Source organism: Pelophylax lessonae (genome assembly GCF_965119305.1).
Source record: "Pelophylax lessonae genome assembly, chromosome: 9".
Lineage (NCBI taxonomy): Eukaryota > Metazoa > Chordata > Amphibia > Anura > Ranidae > Pelophylax > Pelophylax lessonae.
The window spans coordinates 213,068,465-213,093,858 of record NC_138776.1 but is presented as its reverse complement, the minus strand read 5'-3'; the positions used below and the strand labels follow the sequence as shown (position 1 = coordinate 213,093,858).

Below are 25,394 nucleotides of genomic sequence, written 5' to 3'. Positions count from 1 at the left end.
CTATAAGTAGCAATATCCCATCAACTGAGTTTATGCTCTCATGCATGTAATTACATTTTTTAAAGCAGAGCTTATGAGAAGCTCCTTTTTAGACAGTTATCCTACAATTTGTTACAGTTACAGATGTTGTGTCTGGTGACCTCCTTTTTGTGTCTAACCCATTTCTTAAACAGATGGTAACGCACAGACTGTTCGCAGCCTAATCCATCGAGAACATCTGCAAATAAAAAGTTCTTGGTTAAATATGTGTTTAACCTTGATTAATAGATCATATTATTTACTTTGTGTGTAGCTTGACAGTTTTGACATATACTTTAAAAACACATACCATATATTATACATGTGCAGTTTAATCATTAATGTAGTATATGTCTGTTTTTTTTCACTTTTCTATAGTTTTTTTTGCTATTAGTTAAAAAAAATGAAAATGCCTTTCACAAAGTCTTGTGACAAGTTCAAGTCATAAAGGTTTTCATAGAAGCAGAATTATTCTATATGTGATTGCATTTTGTTCTGTACATTAGGATCCTATTAGGAATATCTGTAGCGAGGACAGAAAATTGTCAGCCCTGACTTAAACCTTTATTATGCCTCTTGGTTACAACTTTCCATACAACAATAAATGTAAAGTCATATAGAGCTTTCTTTATTTTTATCTCTCTGTGCCCTATTTTGACCAAAAGGTCCCTATATTTGGACTTTTGAAGGAACAGATTATACTGCTGTATGGTGGAGCATAGGTGTATATGGGTTAATCTGATTGTGGTTATGGTAAATTAGATCCAGAATTTATAATTGACCGTATTCAAAATATCAGAACATCGAGCAATATGCACCCTACTTCAAGCAGAAACATGTGATGTTTTGGTTTTAGTGGCAAAATAAAACAAAAGAGCCCTCAACAGAAGAACTTTTCTTAGCTGTTGGTAATGTTTGTATAGCCATGAAGATCCAATATATAATAAGGTAACAAAAATTGTAGTGTGTAGAAAACTGTTCTTCGAAAACTGAATTGAAGGGTTCACAGCAATAAGGAGACTAACTTCTGGAGACTAAAAAAATGGTTTACATTGTTTTTTCAACTTGAGTTTTAAATATTATTTACTTGTAGTCTATGTATTACCACATGATTCAGCAACGTAACCGTATAAAAATATATTTTTTTATACAGCAGGGTGAAATTTAAAATGTTGGAGCTAGCTCATTCTTCCATCCAACATTCTAGATAGGAAGCTCCTTTTTTTAAAGGAACATGGGAACCAATGCAGAGCTTCCTAATTTTTGCACCAATTAAAAGCGCAGATTTTTCGGAACAAAATAGAACAGATCTATACCAAAAAAAGGTCAAAAAAATGGAGCTGCCTTCTTTTTGCTGAAAACCCTTCATTTGATATTTTAAGACTAGATTGATTGCATATTGGCAAAAATGTGCAGCACACAATGAAAGATCTTAGTGAACTGAAAATTGGTCAATCCAGTATTGTTTGCTAAAAAATGAGAACTGTGGGAGGATAATGACCCTATAGGATTGACTTGGACAGTCCTGATTTAAAATATTTAAAAAAAGTCTTCTCTTTTTCATTAATATTGGAAACATTTAGATAAAGCACGTAAAAAAAAATTAAGATTTTTAAATATGTTTGGGAAAGTAGTTTGACTGCTGATGTTTTAATGCAAAAAGTTAATTTATTTCAGTAATTCAATTCAAAAAGTGAAACTCTTATATTTTATATAGATGGTTTACGCACAGAGCGATATATTTCAAGCATTTCTTTCTTTTAATTTTCATAATTTTCCAAAAATTTTATGGCTTGAAGCTAGTAAAAATCCTAATTCAGTATTTCAGAAAATTAGAATATTATATAAGACCAATAAAAAAAGGATTTTTGATACAGAAATGTTGGCTTACTGAAAAGGATGTCCATGTACAGTATAGTATGCACTCAATACTTGGTCGGGGCTCCTATTGCTTGAACTACTGCATCAGTGAGGTGTGGCATAAAGGCAATGAGCCTGTGGCACTACTGAGGTGTTATGGAAGCCCAGGTTTCTTTGATAGTGGCTTTCAGCTCATCTGCATTGTTGGGTCTGGTGTCTCTGATCTTCCTCTTGACAATACCCCACAGATTCTCTATGGGGTTTAGGTCAGGCGAGTTTGCTGGCCATTCAAGCACAATGATACCATGATCATTAAACCAGGTATTTGTTCTTTTGGCAGTGTGGGCAGGTGCCAAGTCCTACTGGGAAATTAAATCAGCATTGCCATAAAGCTGGTCAGCAGAGGGAAGTATGAAGTGCTCTATCATTTCCAGGTAGAGAGCTGCACTGATGATGGACTTGATAAAACACAGTGGACCAGCACCAGCATAGAGGCACACAATCCAAGTTGCATGAGGTCCAGTGTGAAGTTTCCACAGTCAGTGATGATTTGCGCAGCCATGTCATCCGCTGGTGTTGGTCCACTGTATTTTATCAAGTCCAAAATCAATGCAGCCCTCTACCAGGAAATTCTAGAGCACGTCAAGCTTCTCTCTGCTGACCAGCTTTATGGGAAAGCTGATTTCATTTTCCAGCAGGACACCTGCCCACACTGCCAAAAGTACCAATACCTGGTTTAATGATCATAATATCACTGTGCTTGATTGGCCAGCAAACTCATCTGACCTATATCCCATAGAGCAGTGGTTCTCAGCTCCGGTCCTCGGGGCCCACTAACAGGCCAGATTTTAAGTATTACCTTGGGGAGATGCAGACTAGAATACTGCAATCACTGAGCAGCAAATGAGATCACCTGTGATGTCATTTAGTTATCTTGCAAACCTGGCCTGTTAGTGGGCCCCCAGGACCAGAGTTGAGGACCACTGCCATAGAGAATCTGTGTTGTAGTGTCAAGAGGAAGATAAGAGACACCAGACCCAACATTGCAGATGAGCTAAAAAGCCACTATTAAAGAAACCTGGGCTTCCTTAACATCTCAGCAGTGCCACTGGCTCATCGCCTCCATGCCACGCTACATTGATGCAGTAATTCATGCAAAGGGAGCCCCGACCAAGTATTGAGTGCATACTATACTGTGCATGGACATACCTTTCAGTAAGCCAACATTCCTTTATTAAAAATCCTTTTTTTTTTTATTTGTCTCATGTAGTATTACTATTCTAATTTTCTGTGATACTGAATTTTGGGGTTTCACTAGCTCTAAACCATAATCATCAAAATTAAAAGAAAAAAAAATGCTTGAATTATACTTTTTGTGTGCAACACATCTATATAAAATATTTGAGTTTCACTTTTTGAATTGGATTACTGAAATAAATTAACTTTTTGATGATATTCTAATTTTATGAGATGCACCTGTATATACACATTTCCAAGTAAATAAGGTAGTTTGTGTTCTTAACAAGATTTAAGTAAACTATACTTCATAAACCTATCTTAAGATATATTTCTTCAGTAAAAGTGCTATGATGAGTGCTAAACAAAATATTGAAGACCAAATATATCCGTAAAGTGAGAGTAAAGCAAAACTCCAGGGAAACAGCTAAATAGGCAGACAACATACATACAGTATTATATGTAAAATCTGAATTACCTATCATAAATGTTGTATTTCTGTTAATCCAGTTCAAAAATGTACACTGCTCTTCCACCCAGCACAGCCCTGTCTGTCAGGACAAGATACCTGTTTATTTTCTGTTGTATTTCAATAAAAATTGTAGATCCTGTCACTTTTCTAGCTTGTGACTGGACAGAAAATGAGAAACAGCAGACATCTGAGCTTATCTCTCTGTTACTTTCATCTCTCCTCCAAATAGCATTTCCCTTACTAGCATGAGCACTGCAACATAATGAACTAGGTCCTTGTGCTATTTTTCTGTCTCCTGGTCTGAGCTCTGCTTTCCACCATTGGCAAAATTCTGATATCAGGTGAAATTAAGGTACTTACGCTGCTTGCATAAAAAAAAAAATATATATATATATATATATGTATAAACATGTATATATACATATACATAAATGTATATACACACATTTAACAATATTTGAATGAATACATAACTGCATTCATTTGTGTATATTATATGAGCCTAGAGTTCAGCTATAATTAATGTTGTTCAATGATTGTGGTCTTTTTCATTACTTGTTATTATTACATGCCTAATTTTGTTTATTTTTAAGGATGTTCATCTTTTTTTAATAAACCACAGTATATTTTGATTAAGGCACATAGTCATTCTTACATAACATTAATATATTACCCAAGCACCCTTTTTATTTGTACATATTGGTTGTCTTTTAGTTTAAGATACAGAAACATGATATGAAGTAAACTGTAAGTAGCTCCTCACTGGCGGTAAAGTTGCACACTACAAACTGTTTCAAGGCACAACAATCCAAACACTTTTATAACACTGATTTTTGTCCACTACAGTGTAAAACAGAACAGGGGCTTAAATATATGTTAATTAGCTTTATTGTCAGTTTCTGTTTTTTCAATTTTTTGTCCAGTGAGGAACTGCCAAATTCCTCCTCTGTAGTTCTCATTTCCAAGTCCATACACATAGGCATTCACAGCAGGGGACATCTTGGCCAAAAGAGCAGGCATCTGCAAAAAAAAGATGCGACCTGGGCTTAGTTTGAACAAAATAAAGTAACAAGCTGTTTTATATGCTATAGCAAATGTTGTCAATGTTTAAAGAAAAAAAAAAAGTCTTACCTACCATTGATTTTATCAGTGTTGGATTGGGTTACCATCATCCCTTGAATTGTAGAACTTATTGTACAAAACCTCCTATTTGGGACTTTTACACAGCAACCAAATATAGCAGAAAACAAATGGATATAAAAATATAAATGTTTATTAAGGTTTCCTAAAAGGAAAACCTCACATGAGGCTTTGTCATTAAAATTACAAGCGGACCTGAACAAAATAATGGGGTGGGCAACTACATGGCAGATGAGGTTTAATGTTGAAAAAGGTAAAGTAATGCACCTGGGTGCCAGAAACTATAAAGCAAGCTACTCACTAGGGGGCAGGGGGGGGGGACCTCTGGGTGAATCTAAGATGAAAAAGGACCTGGGGGTACTGGTAGACAACAGGCTTGGCAGTGGCATGCAATGCCAAGCTGCTTCAAGCAAAGCCAACAGAATACTGGGATGTATAAAAAAGGGGATTCACTCCAGAAATAAAGAGATTATTCTCCCGCTCTACAAGACTCTGGTCCGGCCACATCTGGAGTATGCTGTCCAGTTCTGGGCACCGGTCCTCAGGAAGGATGTGCTGGAACTGGAGAAAGTCCAGAGAAGGGCAACAAAAATAATTAGGGGAATGGAGGACATCAGCTATGAGGAAAGACTACAAGCACTGAACTTATTCTCTCTGGAGAAGAGACGATTGAGGGGGGATATGATATCAATGTACAAATACTGTACTGGCGACCCTAGCATAAGGAACAAACTATTCAGAGAAAGGAGATACAATAAGACACGTGGCCACTCACTAAAACTAGAGGAAAGGCGGTTTACCTTAAAGTACGTAGGGGGTGTAAAATCAATGGAAATTGACATTCAAGATTGACATGATATACATATGATTAGTGGTAATACCCTATACCGGTGATGGCAAACCTTGGCACCCCAGATGTTTTTGGAACTACATTTCCCATGATGCTCAGCTATACTGCAGATTGCATGAGCATCATGGGAAATGTAGTTCCAAAACATCTGGGGTGCCAAGGTTCGCCATCACTGTTCTATACCATAGATGGCTGCACACTCTCCAAGGTAAGGTCAGCCTTCCTGAGGTAGATAACAGCTATGCATGGAAGTGGCAATCCAATGCCGTTTTGAATGTATTCATCAGGGGTAGTAATCACCACCCTGGAATGGAAAATATTCTACCATAGTTTACATTCTAAATCAATATATTCCAGTAGAACAAAGATAGTTTGAAACTGTACTTACATATTTTTAAATATGTTGCTGTTCTGCCATCTTTGCTTACAGTTCCACTGTATGTATTTTTCCAGGGAGGACACTCTGCTCTGCCTCAATAAATAAGCCCCACTTTTGATTGAGGACTATATATATCCTATACTTAGATATAACTAAAAGATATGTGGTCCTGTTGGGTTCTTCTCTGTCCTGGCCTATTTGAGGGCTGCTGACCCCACAAGGAAACTAGCAAATTATTTAAACATATGTAAGTATAGTTTCAAACTATCTTTGTTGTACTGGAATATATTGCTTTACAATGTAAATTATGGTAGAATCTTTTACATTCCAGGGTGGTGATTAATATCCCTGATAAAGACATTCAAAACTACCTTGGATTGCACCTTCCATGCATAGCTGTTATCTACCTCAGGAATTGTGCTTACCTTGGGGAGTGTGCAGCCATCTATTGTATAGGGCAGTGATGGCGAACCTTGGCACCCCAAATGTTTTGGAACTACATTTCCCATGATGCTCATGCACTCTGCAGTATAGTTGAGCATCATGGGAAATGTAGTTCCAAAACATCTGGGGTGCCAAGGTTCGCCATTACTGGTATAGGGTATTACTACTGATAATATGTATAACATGTCAATCTTGATTGTCAATTTCCATTGATTTTATTCACAAAGCCTCATGTGAGGTTTTCCCTTTAGGAAACCTTAATAAACGTTTATATTTTTATATCCATTTGTTTTCTGCTATATTTGGTTGCCGTTTAAAAGTCCCAATAAGAGGTTTTTTACAATAGGTTCTAAAAAAAATCCTAACTAGCAGTTTTAACAGACAAGGTTAATTATGCACTTGAAAGTTTTTTATTGTGTGCTCAATATTGGGGTTCTCTGTCCACAGGTAATGTAAAATTACAGTAGAACATAGCATGATATTTTTTTGTCCCAAGGTAAACAGTCTGAAAATAAAATTTGCTACCTCCGAAGAGTTGTGCCCTTAGAGGGTGATCTAAATTACTAGTGCGGTTTTGTTGAAATCTCTGTTCACTTGCATTTTCAGTCTTTCCAATTTTCTCAAACTTTTTGGCCGGTTTTAATAACTTTTTTGCTTTATGGCAGGTGTGTGTGTATATACATATATATATACACACCTGCCATAAAGCAAAAAAGTGATTAAAACTGGCCAAAAGTTTGAGAAAATCAAACACTTTTTTGCTTTATGGCAGGTGTGTGTATATATATATATATATATATATATATATATATATATATATATATATATATATATACAGTATGTCATAAACCAGTTAGTTGGGATAGTACGCAAAGTTTACCTTATTTCGAGGTACATAACCTGTGAGTTTGGACTTCGTTTATGGTTCCATATTTAAATATCTTGAACCTCAGAGTGTTAGAAGTGTGCATTACAATTTATTGATAAATACACTTGTGAATAAAATGACATAGAGGTGAAACCAGTACACTAACATTTATAGAATACGTCAAACCAAAATCTTCTTTGAGTGGGGAAGGAATAACATTCAGTCTGGCCCTTACTGCTATCTGGGGCTCTGTTACAGAAGTTCTCCCTCACTTTCTGACCTGTTGACAATTAATTATTATTAATTAATTAATTATCAGACATGGAGTGAGGAAAAATCAGCAAAGGGACATTTTCCCTACTCTACTCTACTACAGAAAAGTATTTTTTTTTTTAATACATGTCTGTGTTGATGTTGGAGAGTTCTGTTTTGTAAAACATTGTCAGCAGAACAGAAAGGGAAATCGCTCTGATGGAGCCCCAGATAACAATAAAAACCCCACTAAGGCTGCATTCACATGTCAGCGTCTGATCGCAGGCAGAACCGCCGCGGTTCCGCCCGCGATTCGGAGATTTATTGCAAATCGCGGGACGCCTAGCGTTGCCCGTTGATTTGCAATAGCCCCCCAAACGCCGAACGATGTTGCCGCGATTTACGCCCGCCGAATCGCGGCAACATTGCGCAAACAAAATCGCGGGACGCAATACGCTCCAAAAAAGTACAAGAGCTTCTTTGGAGCGTATTGCGTCCCGCGATTTTGTTTGCGCGATGTTGCCGCGATTCGGCGGGCGTAAATCGCTGCAACATCGCTCGGCATTTGGGGGGCTATTGCAAATCAACGGGCAACGCTAGGCGTCCCGCGATTTGCAATAAATCTCCGAATCGCGGGCGGAACCGCGGCGGTTCTGCCCGCGATCATACGCTGACATGTGAATGCAGCCTCAGAGTTCTAACCTACCCAAAACAATCAAACAGTAAACAACATGCTTTACAAATACTTTAAGGATAAAAAATAAAAAAGATTAGAAGAAATGTTTAAAAGCATTGAGAGAGACAGTCTGAAGAAGACACATGCACATTGTTTGGACCCCCTTTAAGTCCTATCCATGTTCCTTTACCAGCAAGCACCTTGGTCAGTTTATGTTTTCATAAACTGGAACTTGATTTGGACTATTGAATGTACAAGTTCCTCTCCAGGAATACCTCTCTATAATGTCTATGCTACTTGCCACCTCATGTGTGCAAAATAAAATATGAAATAGTGCTCCCTTTTACTACTATTGATTTACTTTTAACATGGTTTCCATCGCCTAAAAAGCTAAACATCTAGTCCTTCCATAGCCCATGGAGCATACCTCCCCCCTGCATACCCTCCCCCCGTTTCACAACTTTCTAGGATCTAAATGGTGCACTTTTTCACCACCCTGTGTAGCTACTTCTTATCTAAAGACCCTGTCTAATGACACAGGCATTGCATCTACCACTAGGAAAAATGCTTATTGCACATTCCCTCAATACATACGCGATATTGTCAAAAGTATTGGGATGCCTGCATTTCCATGCATATTAACTTTAATGGCATCCCAGTCTTAGTCCAAGGTCCATAAAGACATGGAGGAGCGAGTTTGGGGTGAAGGAACTTGACTAGCCTGCACCCTGACCTCAACCCAAAAGAACACCTTTGGGATGAAGTGGTGACTATGAGCCAGGCCTTCTCGTCTAACATCAGTGCCTGACCTCACAAATGCGCTTCTGGAAGAATGATCAAATATTGCCATGGACACACTACTAAACCTTGTGGACAGCCTTCCCAGAAGAGTTGAAGCTGTTATAGCTGCAAAGGGTGGGCCAACTCAATATTGAACCTTACGGACTAAGACTGATGTGACGTGAGTCACTTTGGTTGGGGGGCTTGTGCAACTCAGATTACTTTAGAGAGGTCAGGAAACTCCTTGTCCAACTTCTCTGGCCCCTCTTATCTGTAAGTCACCCTGTGTCTATTAGGGTCACAGGGTGACTAAGAACCCCAGTCGGGTCTGCACTAATCAGACTCGCTGTACAACCACACCGGACTCAGTCTTTCATGTTATCCTGGGTTCTATATGTGTGGTTTCTGTTGAAAGAGTGAGGGGCTCTTTCACTTGGGACAATAATATTTCTGAACAGGTCTTTCAGGAAATATATGAAGATGAACGGTTTGACTGACAGTTTGCTAGAATATTGCAGGAGTGTCTCATAGGACCTTGCTAGATAGTGAGGTGGGGTGGGGTTTGTTATTGTTAAGTACCTGTATTCCATTGTTCTATTGTTTCTGTCTGCCTTAAGATCAAGTTATTATGGGATGTATATGTGTATGTGGATTGGCTGCTAAGGGGGCGGGGGGATTGTCCCACAGTGTATATCTTTTTGTGATTGTGTTTCAATAAACAGTTGTAATTCTGGTTCACTCCAAAGCTAGAACTGCTTAGTTCTTGGGGTAACTACAGCCAGATTCATGGGTCTAATGTTCCAGAGCTTAGGAAGCCGCTTCTAGGTGGAGATACCCAGTTGGGGTGTCCGGAGTCCATCACAACTGAGATGCCGTTAAAATTCATGTATGTGTAACGGCAGGCATCTTCTTTTGACAATATAGTGTATTATTCCTTGACTGGTCCCCATCCTTAACAGTCATTTGTTATGTCTACAATCTCTATAGAACCATTACTTGTAGTTGTAATACTTTTTAATATTATACAAAATGTTTCAAGCCATTTTCTTACCATCCGTAACTTTGGCGAAAGGATTGTTGCATCTTGAATAATTGCATAAAAGCACAGCAGTGAGTATGGCCCCCAACATATCATCAGTGATTTTACTGGTAATCCAGAGCTCATCTGTAAAAAAGGAAAATGTATTAATTCTAAGAATTTATAACTATGCAATACATTGTTACATCAAGTAAAATTTTAGTTTTAAAAACCTGGATCTTATTAATCATTTGACATTTAGGTTCACTTGTTGCTATTCTTGAAACTGCATATAATAGAGTATTGATCATTTACCAATGCAATAAGCTAAGCCAAACTTGTATTTCAACATTTCTGAATAGCAATTCATTCTAATAGTTATAACTATTTATTCTTCTTTCCAGTCTGTTTAAATGTTGAATTTGAACATTTGAATGAATACAAAGTGCAGATTTGCTTTGCAACAAACTTGTGTTGGAGCAAATAAGTCACTCTATAGGGTTTTTTTTTTTTTTTTTTTTGCCGAAATCACTTTGCGGTACTGATTCATATTGTGCATACCTTCCTCCCAGTGGAACAGAAATAAACAGTGGCAGTCCTCAGCACACCATCACATCAGAACATGATCATGTATATGACCTCCTCATCACCTTGTTTTTCTAGGAACAAGCTTATATTTGATAACGTGACCATCAAATTCAATTTACTAGGGCTTACAGCTAAGCTATAGCAAGCAATTTTGTCTGAATTTTAAGGTACTCTCAAATACATGAATCAAGTATATACCTAAAGTTATACATTATATATTTTCCTGTTCTTGTTATTTCCCTGCACACCATTCGGCTACAAGCCCCCTCTGCCCCCCCCCCAACCCCATTTTTTGCTATTTTCCTATAAAAACGTCCTATACTTACCTTTTTCTTTGCAGTCTCTTAGCTGAAAAATGTTGTTGTCTTTGATGGGAAAGGGAAGCAGTTATTCTTCCTGAACTGAGCAACGCATGATAATGTACCCCTAGGGAGTGCGTCATCAATTGCCTAGGCTCAAAGGAAGAAAGTCGAATGACACTGTGACTGTCTTTCAGCCTGGATAAGGACCAACAGCATTGGGCAAAGGGAGAATATAGAGGCACTGTTGGCCACATCATTTTAATGGGGGGAGGGGTAGTTTTTGGAAAAACAAACATTCTGGAGTTCTACTTTAACCACTTCAGCCCCGGAAGGATTTGCCCCTTTCTGACCAGGCCCTATTTTGCGATTCGGCACTACATTACTTAATGGACAATTGCGCGGCCGTGCGACGATGTACCCAAATAAAATTGATGTACTTTTTTTCCCAAAAATAGAACTTTCTTTTGGTGGTATTTGATCACCTTTGCGATTTTTATTTTTTGCGCTATAAACAAAAAAAAGAGTGACAATTTTGGAAAAAAAAAACAATATTTTTCACATTCTGCTATATGACATTAAAAAAAGAAAAAAATTAAAAATGTAAATTTTTAAACATTTTGTTTTCTGCTACATATTTTTGGTAAAAAAAAAAAAAATAGCAATAAGCGTATTTTGATTGGTTTGGGCAAAAGTTATTGCGTCTACTATCTACAGGAAAGATTCACGTCATTTTTATTTTTTTTTTACTAGTAATGGCGGCGATCTGCTATTTTTGCGGGACTGTGACATTGCGGCGGACAAATCGGACCACTAACTGACATTTTTTACACTTTTGGGGGGACCAGTGACATTACTACAGTAATCAGTGCAAAAAATATGCACTGTTACTGTAAAAATGACACTGGCAGGGAAGGGGTTAATACTGGGGGTGATCAAAGGGGTTAAAAGTATGCCTCTATGCTTACTGACTGTATGTGTGTGGGTCAGGTTCTGTGACAGGCACAGAGATAGAGCTTAGCTGAAACTTCTGCTCTCTCCCTGCCTGTCTGTGAGAAGATCCGCCTGCTTTGTTTACGGTGGATCTTCTCTCCGTTTTTCAGACGATTGCGGGAGGGCAGTGACAATCGCCGCCGCTCCTCCTGCGGCCCGCCTCCCCCCTGCTGGATTCACACATACAGTAGTACTACGTGACTGGATGCAGCCGAGTCGCCCTGCCACAGTAAAAAGCCAGCAGGCGGTCGACAAGTGGTTAAGGTAGTTTCAATACAGGGCACTTTCACCCCCCTTCCTACCCAGACCAATGTTCAGCTTTCAGCCCTGTCACACTTTGAATGACAATTGCGTGGTCATGCAACGTTGTACCCAAATTCAATTTTTAGCACTTTTGTCCCACAAATATATTTAATCACCACTGGGTTTTTTATTGTTTGATAAAAAAATTAAAAAAGACTGACATTTTTGAAATTTTGTTTTCCTCTTCACTGACAGGCACTGATGAGGCTGCAATGACAGGCACTAAGGGGGCAGCACTGATAGGCACTGATGAGCTGGCACTGATAAGGTGGCACTGATGGGCACTGATGAGGAGGCAGTGGCGTACCAATGGGGGTGGGGGGACGGGCCGCCCCGGGTGCCACGCACTGGGGGGGGGGGGGTGTCAGACCGCTCAGGCCGGCACACATCTCCCTGTGAAGGCAGCTGTAATAGCAGCTCCTTCAGTCTGCACTGCTCACAGGGGGTGGGAAGAAGGTAAGTGCTATATGCTGGATAGGAGAAGTGGCCGGGACAGCTGCATAAAGAGGAATTGATCCTTTCATATATCTCCTACGCCCGTTGAATGCCTGATTCTCCTCCTCTCCCTCCTGCAGGCATTCAACGGACGCAGGAGATATATGGAAAGATCAATTCCTCTTTATGCAGCTGTCTTACCGGCCCTAATATACAACAGCTGGCCCCCCAGTGCTATCCAGCATCCCCCCCACCCCAGTGCTCTTCAACTCCCCCTCTCCAGCCCCCCCTCCCAGTTCTCTTTAGCTCCCCACAGTGCTTTGCAGCTCCCCCAATGCTCCCTGGCTTCCCCAGTGCTCTCCACCCCCCTGTGCACCCTGCCCCCCCTCAGTGATCTCCAGTTCCCCCAGTGCTCTCTACCCCCCTGTGCACCCTGGCTTCCCCCCCTCAGTGATCTCCAGTTCCCCCCAGTTCTCTCCACCCTTCTGTGCACCCTGGCTCCCCCCATCAGTGATCTCCAGTTCCCCCCTCCCCCCAGTGCTCTCCACCCCCCCTGTGCATCCTGGCTCAAATGCTAAAGATCCTATGTCATAGGCTCTTTATCAAGATTAGAGATGCAGTTTGTCAGAGCAACATGCAGCACCACCGATCACCACTCTGGACACCCCCCCCCCCGGCGGCACGCACAATCGGCTTATCCTGCTGAATGTCATATGATGCCCAGTCAGGATAACTGAGCAACCTTGCGGACGTCATTCGGCAATAGGCTGGTAGGAAGTGGTTAAGGTAGTTTCATGAACTGATATACAGTGTCTTTAATTACTTCATTGTTTCCTATCTCATCACAATTATTTAATTATAATTGTACATTGAATTAATTTTCACATAAATGTTCCCACAAGAATTTGAATAGTGGGGTAGATATTTACCAAGTCTACTTTCCATAGTTCACAAGCCAGGTGGGAAAAGAATCAACATTAATTTTGCGAATTGTTAATTTGCAGCCATATGCAGTAGTAAATAATTTAAATCACAGGGACAAATTTCAATTCTAAAAAAACTGTATAAAGTAAAATTGGAAATAAAAGGACTGTTGTTTGTAATGTAATCATTACTTATTTCATTTTAGGGAATGTAAAAAAAAAAAGAAACTATTGGACACTATCAGATACAGCCCCATTACTGCTCCCCTTTACTTTTCTCTATTTTTTTTTAAATAAATAGTTCCTGTGTTAGGAATTAAAAATCTTCCCAACACAGCTTACAAAAAGTAAAATGGCAAACACAGAATATGCAGTTTGATCCCAAAACAGACTGGCAATATTTAGTGTAGTCTCACAACCCTAACTCCAAACATTACGTTGAGACCTTTACGATGGTGGGTATGGTAGATGGGGGTAATTCCATCTTCTACAACATGACTGCAAGTTTTACTCTGGAATAGAGCACATTTGGATATATTCATACATGTCTGCCAAAAATAATTACCACCAGTAGAACCTTGGCCCGTGGTCAGACCATGATCCCACTATAATGTTATTCTGGTCTCTAATATGTAAACCAAGAAACGTCCACATAGTTGCTGAAAGATTCCCTCTTTTCTTACCAGGAAATAGTCAACAAACTCCAACATCTCACTACTGACTACTTCAACCTTAACACTAACTTTGCTGATTCTTGGATCATATTGTGGGAGTCATATATAAGGCGGTGCTTGGGGGTCATGTAACACATATGATAATAATAATAATAGCTTCCCAATGCTGTTGGAAATAAGATAAATGCCAGCTTACACTGTTCCTTTAAGTATAAAGTGTCACAATGATGGAATCTCAGTGTAGATAAAACAACATCATATAAAGCAAAAAGATATAGTCAAAAGACTGTTAAGCACCAATTGTATAAAACTTAATTTTATATACCGTATATATTGTTTTACAGTATGCTGTTTAGTTATGCTTTAAGTTCTCTAGTGGCCTTGCCTCCCCCACCTACCATTTGCTAGTATAGTAAATTGTCCCCTCTTTTCCCCAGCCCATAAAGATTTATTGACTTTTCAAAGGTGGATATGTAAAGAAATACATTTGTATGTAACTTGCTTACCATTGATGTAATTAAATCAATCCAGTACTTACATGACAAACTGCACATGCCATCTGCTCTTTCAAGCATACATTTACCCATATAATCTCAATAAGCTTTGTTATATGGCAAAATGTGAATCAGACTTTAGAGTAACACAAGACTCCCCAGTATGAAACCAAATATGGATGGCCATAGCTAAATGTTCACCTAACACAAAAGCCCAGGAAAATGCCCAGAACTTAATTTTATGCTTGTGCACGGTCCCATCACTCATTGCTAAATGTATTTCAAATTACTCATTGACAAATGAATTAACATTGTTTTAGTGGGTGTAAAACCTTAATCTATATTGACGTTATTAATTGCAAGCTCCTGAAAGTTTTCAATCATCTAACTTTCCTCTGTAATCTGTGGACCATAAAAACTGTCTGGAAACACAGTTTTTTATTTGTGCTTTTAAAATTATTTAACCTCTTCTGGTCCATGCTATAGCCGAAAGACTTCTACAGCATGGACCTTAATTGCCGGGAGGGCATCCATATATGTCCTCCCGTGCATGAGCTGCCTGCGCACTCCCTGCAGAGCGCGTGTGGCTTGCTCTGTGATCAGTAAGTCCATGAGGGTCCCGGCCCCTTACCACGTGATCAGCTGATCATATGATGTAAACAGCAGCCGACGATCAGCTGTGTTTTTCTTCTCACACTGTCAGTGAGTAAGGATAAAAAAAAAAAGCCGATCGCTGCTGCTGTCAGAGGGACATCGGTCCGAAAGAGGAGAGGGGCATTTGTGCCCACCAGTACCACTTACCAGTGCCCACTAGTGCCATCTACCAGTGCCCACCAGGGCCACCTACCAGGCCCCACCAGTGCCACCTATCAGTGCCAATCAGTGCCCCATCATGAGTGCTGCCCATAAGTGTCACCTACCAGTGCCTATCATTGCCCATCAGTGCCACCTATCAGTGCCCATCAGTGCTGCCTATTATTGCCCTTCAGTGCCACCTACCAGGTGCCCTTCAGTGCCGCCCATCAGTGCCCATCGGTGCCACCCATCAGTGCCACCTATCAGTGCCCATCAGTGCCACCGTATTAGTGCCCATCAGTGCCGCCTTATCATTGCTCATCAGTGTCGCCTATCAGTGCCCATCAGTGCAGCCTATCAGCGCCCGTTAGTGCAGCCTATCAGGGCCCCTCAGTGCCGCCTCATCAGCGCACATCAATGAAGGAGAAAAATTACCAGTTTGCAAAATGTTATAACAAACTAAAAACTGTTTTTTTTTTTTAATTTTCGGTCTTTTTTTTGTTTGTTCAGCAAAAAATAAAGACCCCAGTAGTGATTAAATACCACCAAAACAAAGCTCTATTTATATGAAAAAAATGTAATTTGGGTACAGTGTTGCATTAACGCCAAATTAACATTCGAAGTGCGACAACGCTGAAAGCTGAAAATTGGCCTGGGCAGGAAGGGGGTTTAAGTGCCCAGTAGGCAAGTAGTAAAAATATAATAAAGATATTGTGGAAGAGAGATTAGTCTAATAAAATTATATTGCTTGATTTACAAGCTTTTGTTGATGATTAAAAATCTACACCCTTCTTCAGTAAGGAATATTAATGCTATAGTAGCCATAGAAGCACTCTACTGAAAAAAAACAATACAAGATGATTACTAATTAGTTGCCCTAATATAAAAAAATCTTTATTTAATTTCCTCTGTCAATTTTTTTTCTATGTCAGAAAATCTCCCTAATAGGGGTTTACATACAACTCTGTTAGAAGCAATGTGTGCAGTGTTCTTTACCCAACAAAATAATGCAACCTCGAGTCTGGTCACATGTGTTGGTAAGCCTACAATAAGATTTCCTTTCTATTTGTAGACTCTCTTTATCCCAGTGTAAGATTCATTGCCATGCTTTAAAAAGTCTTTTTTTTTGCGCTTTTCTATTACTTTTTAATTTAAACCTTTAAAGTAGTTGTAAAAACGGAAGGTTTTTTATTCTAATGCATTCAATGCATTAAGATAAAAAGCCTTCTGTGTGCAACAGCCCCCCTCATACTTACCTGAACTCATCTCAATGCAGCGATGTTGCAGGAGTGTCTCGGCTGGCCGGGGACTCTCCCTCCTCATTGGCTGAGATGGCAGCACAGCGCCATTGGCTCCCACTGCTGTCAATCAAAGTCAGTGAGACAATGAGGACAGGGCAGGGCCAGCCTGCGGCTCCGTGTCTGAATGGACATAGGGAGCTGCGGATCACCTTGGGTGCCCCCATAGCAAGCTGCTTGCAGTGGGGGCACTCGTCAGGAGGGAGGGGCCATGAGCATCAAAAGAGGCACCCGAGAAGAGGAGGATCGAGGCTGCTCTGTGCAAAACCAACTGCACCACCCATTACCTCTGACATATCAAATCCTTATTACCAGAGTGACTCAGGTGTCCTCTTTCTTCTTATTTCTTCCTCTCTTTTTGCAAGATAACAGATCTAATGTGGGCGGAAACATCCCAGGGCCCACGTCTATGTTTATTCTCAGTTTATTGCGCTTATTACATGCCATGTCTTTTAAAATTTGAATATAATTTGCAAAGTTGTATGTAATGACGGTGAACAGATGTGTAATCTACCAGTATTGGGCCATTGTTGTTGGCTCCATTTTCTATTGTTCTCCTATTGTCCACCGCTACTTTTTATGCATACCGTTTGTAGTTTTGTTGACTTTGCAAGAATAAAATAAAAATTAAAAAAAAAATGCACAGAGGAGGTAAGTAGAACATGTTTTTGTAAGTAGAACAACTGAGACTTTGGCTACGTTCACATGTTAGCGTAGCGGATCGCAGGCAGAACACCACAATTCTGCCCACGATCCAGAAATCATTGCAAATCACGGGACGCCTGTGTATTGCCGTTGATTTGCAATGGCACTGCAAACGCTGTGCGATGTTGCCACGATTTCCGCCTGCCGAATCGCGGTAACATCGCGCAAACAAAATCGCGGGTCGCATGACGCTCAAAAAAGTTACAAGAGCTTCTTTGGGGCATCATGTGACCCGCGATTTTGTTTGCCGATGTTACCGCGATTCGGCAGGTGGAAATTGCATCAACATCGCACAGCGTTTGGGGTGCCATTGCAAATCAACGGCAATGCACAGCCGTCCCGCAATTTGCAATGATTTCCGGATCGCGGGCAGAATCGCGGTGTTCTGCCCGCGATCCGCTACGCTAACATGTGAACGTAGTCTTTAGTATCACTTTAAGTCATATGAGATGCTCTGTGGTTGAAAGATATTTTGTATTTATTTCCGAACAATAAACAGATGAAAATGCAATAAAATGGCCAAAATATATCAATAAACTAAGCCAAATAATTATCTTTTCATTCTTATATCTCTAATTTTATTGATATACAATTATTTATTATAATTACTGTATATAACTCCCGGTTTCTGATTTATGAGAACCATGGCGTATGACATTGGATTTGTTAAAATTGGTAAATATTTTTGTTTGCAATATGACTTAACCCTCTACTACACTAACCTTTCATATAATGTCCCTTTTATTGAAAAACAGCTTTCTAATGTAGCAAATGATCTGTAGATAGAAGTTCTCCTTTGCAGTAAAAACAGTATCCTAGCATGATCTAAATATATTTTGACATAAATCTTTTTAGCCATAATTTTTAAACATTCACTAGATAAAAAAGCTATTTGAAGTTTGCTTTAATGCGCTGTCATTTTTTTTTACAACAAAACTTTAGCCTTTCCTTACCATCCTTCTATCTCCGTCTTTTGTTTTCACATGAATAGACAGAACATCTCAAGAACCGCTCAGCAAGCCAGCTGGCTGAGTGTTGGTCAGACTTTAAAGTCATTTTATTCTGAGCTGCTATTAGGATCTAAAACCACATTCAAAGCTTTGCTTAAATGAACAAGTTACATAAATGTTCCAGCTATTACATCAGCATAATTTCAGATGCTTAGAAGTTTCTCAGTAGAAACAGTTGATTGTGTTCACCTAATACAGAATCAGGGATAATCCCTTGATTTCCCAACAAGCTTATTATGAGCTGCCCCCAAAATTAGGGGCCACATTCAATGTGAGAACTTAGACCAGTTGAGCATTACCTTGATCTGGCCACTTTTCTTCAGCTTCTGATGTATGGACTGGTAAGCAGTCATCATAATAAACAGAGGGATTAGATACTCAAAGAATGCCAGAGGGAAAAGGAAAGAGATAAAATTTCTGTCGAAACAAATGTTTGATTATTTTTTATTGATGAATTAATGATCACAGTAAAGCATTATAGTCACATTTTATTTCTGCATCTCTCAAAGAACATATCCATATCTTTTTGCTTATCCATATAACGATATTCTCATAGAAGTAGAATTTGGGAAACTATTTTGGCAAAATTAGTACATTTGCTTTTAGAGAAAACTCACAAGTTCCCAAGAAATAGTCATACCTTATGGCACTTTTCCACTGCAAGTACCGGCTCGGCTCTACTCGCCCCTGCTTGGCCCGGTTTGCTTTTCCACTGCTGGTACCGCATGGTACGGTGTTGGAACGGTTCGGTACGGTACGGTACGGTTTGCTTTTCCACTAAAGTAGTACTAAAGTTAAGTGGGTGGGATAACACAGGGTGGGTAGGATTCTCTGACCAATCAGTGGCTAGTAGTGACTGTATGCAAAGGATTGTGGGATATGGTACCGGGTATGGTACCTCTTGGAACCATTATCGAGGTGGTACTGTTTTTGAGAGCCTTACCGTTCGGTTCCATGCAGTGGAAAAGCACCGCCGTACCACACCTAACCGTTCCTACACCATACCATGCGGTACCAGCAGTGGAAAAGCACAAAAGCGAGCCGAACCGTTCGGTTCCATGCAGTGGTGACCTGAGCTTCCTGATTTAGATTGAGCTCCTGTTGCAGCCCAGCCATCCTGTTTTGTAAACCCAATGTTTCATATTCCTGAAATGTTTCTGCTGTTCCATGTACTTGTATATAAAAAAAAAGTATCCTGCTGTCTTTGTATTGCTTCCTTTGTGTGAAATCCCTGGTGTTCCTGCCAGGCCCTCTGCATTCCTACCCAGAACTGACCACACTCTGCAGGAGATCACAACGTGGTCAGTTCTCTAGCTGTGCTGGAAACTCACTGTGCTCTCCTCCAATGTTCAAACCTCTGCCCCCCTGTCCCGCACAGCCATTAACTGAGAAGATCAGTGTTCTGCTGTTTCTCCTCCCTGAGCTCATTATACAGCTGAACAGAACAGAGGTTATGTGATCACTATTTTTTTATATATAAATATATGCACAAATGTTTTGCCTTTCATTTTTATTTTAAACTTAATGGTTGTTTTACGAAGTAAAGGTTTACATATACTTTATTAGTTGTTAAAGGGGACCTGACCTGGGGAAGAAAGGAAAAGAAAAGAAGAAGACAAATAACTAGTCACCAGTATTGCCTGTAGTTTCCCGAAACCAATATTTTCCCCATTTCTGTTGTAAAATGCCTTTCTCCACACTGTGGTTCTGTATGGAGATGGCAGTCTTGGTAGAGGCTATTACACAAACACAGCAACACCGGCTGAAGTCGGTGGATCAGCACTCACTGGTACATACAAATAATGGTAAATGTATAAAAACAGATGGGCAAGAAACAGATAATAAGTGCATCAATGAAAACCATAAAAACATGAACATGAATGTAAAAAACAAGGCTGGCAAACCTCCAAACCAAGACAAATGGAGGGGGGAGAAGATAAGTATCTATTGATAAAATAGTCAAGGGCACTATCAGGATACAGTGCATTGCAAAAGTATTCAGCCCCCTTGAACTTTTAGACCTTTTGCCACATTTCAGGCTTCAAACATAAAGATATGTAATTTTTTGTGAAGAATCAACAACAAGTGGGACACAATCATGAAGTGGAACGAAATTTATTGGATATTTCAAACTTTGTTAACAAATAAAAAACTGAAAAATTGGGCGTGCAAAATTATTCAGCCCTTTTACTTTCAGTGCAGCAAACTCTCTCCAGAAGTTCAGTGAGGATCCGATGTTGACCTAAATGACTAATGATGATACATAGAGTCCACCTGTGTGTAATCAAGTCTCCGTATAAATGCACCTGCACTGTGATAGTCTCAGAGGTCCGTTTAAAGCGCAGAGAGCATCATGAAGAACAAGGAACACACCAGGCAGGTCCGAGATACTGTTGTGTATGTAGCTCATACAAGGTGAAGACTGATCAGAGATGCAGCCAAGAGGCCCATGATCACTCTGGATGAACTGAAGAGATCTACAGCTGAGGTGGGAGACTCTGTCCATAGGACAACAATCAGTTGTATACTACACAAATCTGGCCTTTATGGAAGAGTGGCAAGAAGAAAGACATTTCTTAAAGATATCCATAAAAATTGTCGTTTAAAGTTTACCACAAGCCACCTGGGAGACACACCAAACATGTGGAAGAAGGTGCTCTGGTCAGATGAAACCAAAATCAAACTTTTTGGCAACAATGCAAAACGTTATGTTTGGCGTAAAAACAACACAGCTCATCACCCTGAACACACCATCCCCACTGTCAAACATGGATGGAGATTTGTCTTCCAACAAGACAATGATCCAAAACATAAAGCAAAATCTACAATGGAATGGTTCACAAATAAACATATCCAGGTATTAGAATGGCCAAGTCAAAGTCCAGACCTGAATCCAATCGAGAATCTGTGGAAAGAACTGAAAACTGCTGTTCACAAACGCTCTCCATCCAACCTCACTGAGCTCAAGCTGTTTTGCAAGGAGGAATGGGCAAAAATTTCAGTCTTCAGACTTAAAGCTGTAATCGCAGCAAAAGGTGGCGCTACAAAGTATTAACTTAAGGGGGTTGAATAATTTTGCACGCCCAATTTTTCAGTTTTTTATTTGTTAAAAAAGTTTGAAATATCCTATAAATTTCGTTCCACTTCATGATTGTGTCCTACTTGTTGTTGATTCTTCACAAAAAATTACAGTTTTATATCTTTATGTTTGAAGCCTGAAATGTGGCAAAAGGTCGAAAAGTTCAAGGGGGCCGAATGCTTTCGCAATGCACTGGATATCCAAAGGAGAGATGTAGGTGACCGGCAGCTCGTATGAGAGGTATGGGATCCCTCCGGAACAAATATGCAATAAAAGACAAAGGGTGCCAGGTCAGTAGAGGAAGTGATAAAAGCACATCTTTAATTTGCGCACTTACATTAAGAATGACACGAATCGGTGTGGTAACAGGCAGATCATCTTATAACACGAGATCCCCAGGTGATGTTGTGGGCTGGAGGGTGACACAGAGATCATAGTGCCAGCACAGGCAATGCTGTGTGCAAGATGCCGAATGCAGCAGCAGGAGGTTGTATGTACAAATGGCACTGTATACTGCCGTGTCTCCCCCCCAGAGACCTGGCGCTCTATGTCTTTTATTGCAGTCTTGATAGAGGAGCAGGGCTGAACTATGAGCTTAGAGCTCTGCATTTTAATGCATTTATTTACTACTACTGTTTCAATGGTACATTGCTGTTACATATTTCACAAAATTATAACAGGCTCAATGGTGACTTACCTGTCAGCTTTGGAATAATCCAATGTACAACAAGTTCTTAAAGGTTCGTAGTCATATTCACCCCAACCAAACAATGGCATCATAGACCAGAATGCAGAGAAACCCCAGACAAACATCACCACTGTAATTGATGTGCTCCAGTGTAGTTTGCTACCTGAAAAATGATAACTGTATTTTAAATGTTGCTTTTACTTTACCGAAATAGACATCAATGCAATTTTTACAGGAAGTCTAATGTACAGTTTTTTGAGATAAGGAATGCTGCATTGTCATGGTTATACAAATGTTTTTCACGTGATCCCATACACAGGCCAACAGCAAGACTTTTTTGGGTGTACAAAAATACACAGTGGTCATTTGTAAATGCTTTGGCACATAATGATTCACTTGTGTTCATGTTCTCTGGGGCAGTGACTACCCAACATGCTGCCACAGTACTGTACAGACATGAAGGGGCCATCCTTAAACATATATGCAGGCTTGAGCGTGAATGCATATACTGTACATGGGTGTGTCGGAGTATGTATTTGGGTGTGAGTATTTAATATGTATATAAGTGGGTGTGGTGTGCTGTTTAAAAGCCTCTTAGAGAGCACTGCTTTTGTATAAATAAAGGAGTTGGAAAGAATTATAGGGTTGCTGTACACAAGTACATTATTCACTCATGACCTCTGCTATCTGTACATTACACACTCCTCCCTCGATCACTCTGTACATAGTTAATAATGTTAAAAAATAGCACAGGTCCATCTGATTTAACCAATAAAAGACCCAATACCTACAGTTGATCCAGAGGAAGGTAAAAAAACATAAAAAACGGTCCAATTTGCTCCAGCATGGAAAAAATTCCTTCCTAACGCCCCAAGGCAACATGATATAGTCTGAATCAACAATCTCTGAAGGTGTTACCTTTAAAGGGTACAATTCAGTTATATTCAGTGTATTTAGGAATGCATTTAGCTCTTTTTAAATGAATGAACTGTGCCGAGCAGGACTACCTTCTGGGGGAAGTCAATTCCACATTGTTCAAGCTCCTACTGTGAAAAAGTCTTTACATATGGGCAGGTTAAAACACTTTGCGGTTGAGTTACTAAAACTGGAGAGTGCAATATCTGGTGCAGCTGTGTATGGTAGCCAATCAGCATCAGATTCAGCTAACTTCAGTTTGCTCAGTTAAAGCGGAGTTCCACCCTCAAATTAAACTTACCTCCATCTTCATGCCCGGGGTCACCTGAAAAACAAATGGATAATCGCAATTTTTTTTTTTTTTTTACTTACCTGGTTTAGAAGAAAATATACTTACCTTACTTCCTCTTCCTCCCCTCGGCGGCCACGGCGATTCGTCACTTCCTGGCTTTGCAATGATTCCTGGGAGCTGAACGCCATCGCTCCCAGGAATCAATGCACCTGCATCGGCCCCGACGTCAGTTCCGGTGCGGGCGCCGTCATACCTTGCTAAACAGCTTCTGGGCATGCCCAGAAGCTGTGCAGGGATGACGCTGCGGCACCGGAAGTGACAGCGGGGCCGGTGCAGTGCATCGTGGGACCGCAGAAGACGGAAGAGGAGGCAGAAGAGGATCGCGCTGGCTTCAAGCTGCCCACACCTGAGATGGCAGCGCTGGACAATACATTTTCAAGGTAAGTATTTCTTCTTGCAGGTTAGTGCGACCCGGGACAGATCAGAGGCTAGCCATTGTGGAACGCACTAGCCCTGACTGTCCCGGGGGTATTTTTATTAAAAAAAATGTCCCAGGGTGGAACTCCGCTTTAAGTTTTGGCGAAAAAGACTAGAAGCAGATTGATTTCTATGCAGAGTTGCACCAAATTTTGCACTCTCCAGTTTTAGTAAATCAACATCTTTGCCTATTGACATTAGGTGTCCCCTTTTGTCCTTTGTATCGACTTTAAAGTGAATAACTCTGCACCAAGTTCACTATGGGGTTTATTTACTAAAGCTAGAGAGGGCAAAATTAGTCACAATTCTGCATAGAAAGCAGCTTCCAGGTTTTATTGGCAAAGCTTAATTGAACAAGTTGAGGTTAGAGGCTGGCTGGTTTCTACACAGAATTGTGACTAATTATGCCCTCTCTAGCTTTAGTAAATAACCCCTATTTGACATTACATTTTTCATCTGCAGACACAGAAATGGTGCTTTTAATTCTACAGTCTATATAATTTTTAAATAGGTTAAACATTAAGGGCCCCAACACTGAACCTTGTGGTACACTACTAATGTCCTTAGACCTTCCAGCATATGAACACAGTCATTTAGTCAGTTTTCTATCCATTTACAAACTGCATTTTTGAGGCCTATAGACTTTAACTTACACATTAATCCATGCGTGGGAAACTATGTCAAATGCTTCTGCAAAATCCACATATACTACAGTGGCAAGTAACCGTATGTGTACCCTTTGCAATTAACTGTTTTTCTTCAGTAATTTGCCAAAAAAAGGGTTTGATTCTCATCTAAGTAACAACAATATACAAACACAATGTGCTTAAGCTGAAAATGCACAAACAATTCTAAATTCTCATGTCTTTATTGAACACATCAGGTAAATATTCACAGTGCTGGAGGAAAAGATAAGTGAACCCATAGATGAATTACTTCAAGTCCAAATCCAGAGATAAAATGGCAATCCTGACACTTTAAAAAACTCTGGTTTAGCTACATCTTGAGTATTCCATCCAATTCTGGTCACCAATCCTCAGCACATCCTGGAGAGAGTCTAGAGCAGAGCAACAAAATGACTAAGCGGACTGGAGGACCTCAATTAAGAGGAACGACTACAAGCATTACATTTATTCTCCCGGGAGAAGAGACGCTTGAGAGGAGATATGACAACTATATACAAATATCCCAATGGTGATCACAGCATAGGAAGAAAACTCTTCAGTCTCAAGGAGTGTAGAAAGACATGAGGCCACTCAATGAGATTGGAGGAGAAGCGGTTGAAACATAAACTGCGTAGAGGGTTTTTCACTGTCGGGGCAATAAGAATATGGATCTCTCTTCCACTATCGATGGTATCAGAAGGAAGTATTGAGAGTTTTAAAAGACTCTTAGAGGTGCATCTTAGTTAACATAATATAAAGGGATATGGA

The 25,394-nt window shown here is 40.0% G+C and overlaps 1 protein-coding gene across 1 annotated transcript in view; it reads right to left on the bottom strand.

The window, feature by feature from the left end:
• Window positions 1–4,141: 4,141 nt before the first annotated feature.
• Window positions 4,142–25,394, bottom strand: part of RGR (retinal G protein coupled receptor) — a 48,768-nt gene continuing 27,515 nt past the window's right edge. Inside the window, exons 4-7 of the mRNA XM_082266824.1 lie at window positions 22,287–22,440; window positions 18,810–18,927; window positions 10,027–10,140; window positions 4,142–4,606 (exon numbers count right to left, since the gene is read on the bottom strand). Coding sequence (XP_082122950.1) covers window positions 4,463–4,606; window positions 10,027–10,140; window positions 18,810–18,927; window positions 22,287–22,440 — 530 coding nt within the window. The 3' untranslated portion in view covers window positions 4,142–4,462. The remainder of the gene's footprint in view (window positions 4,607–10,026; window positions 10,141–18,809; window positions 18,928–22,286; window positions 22,441–25,394) is intronic.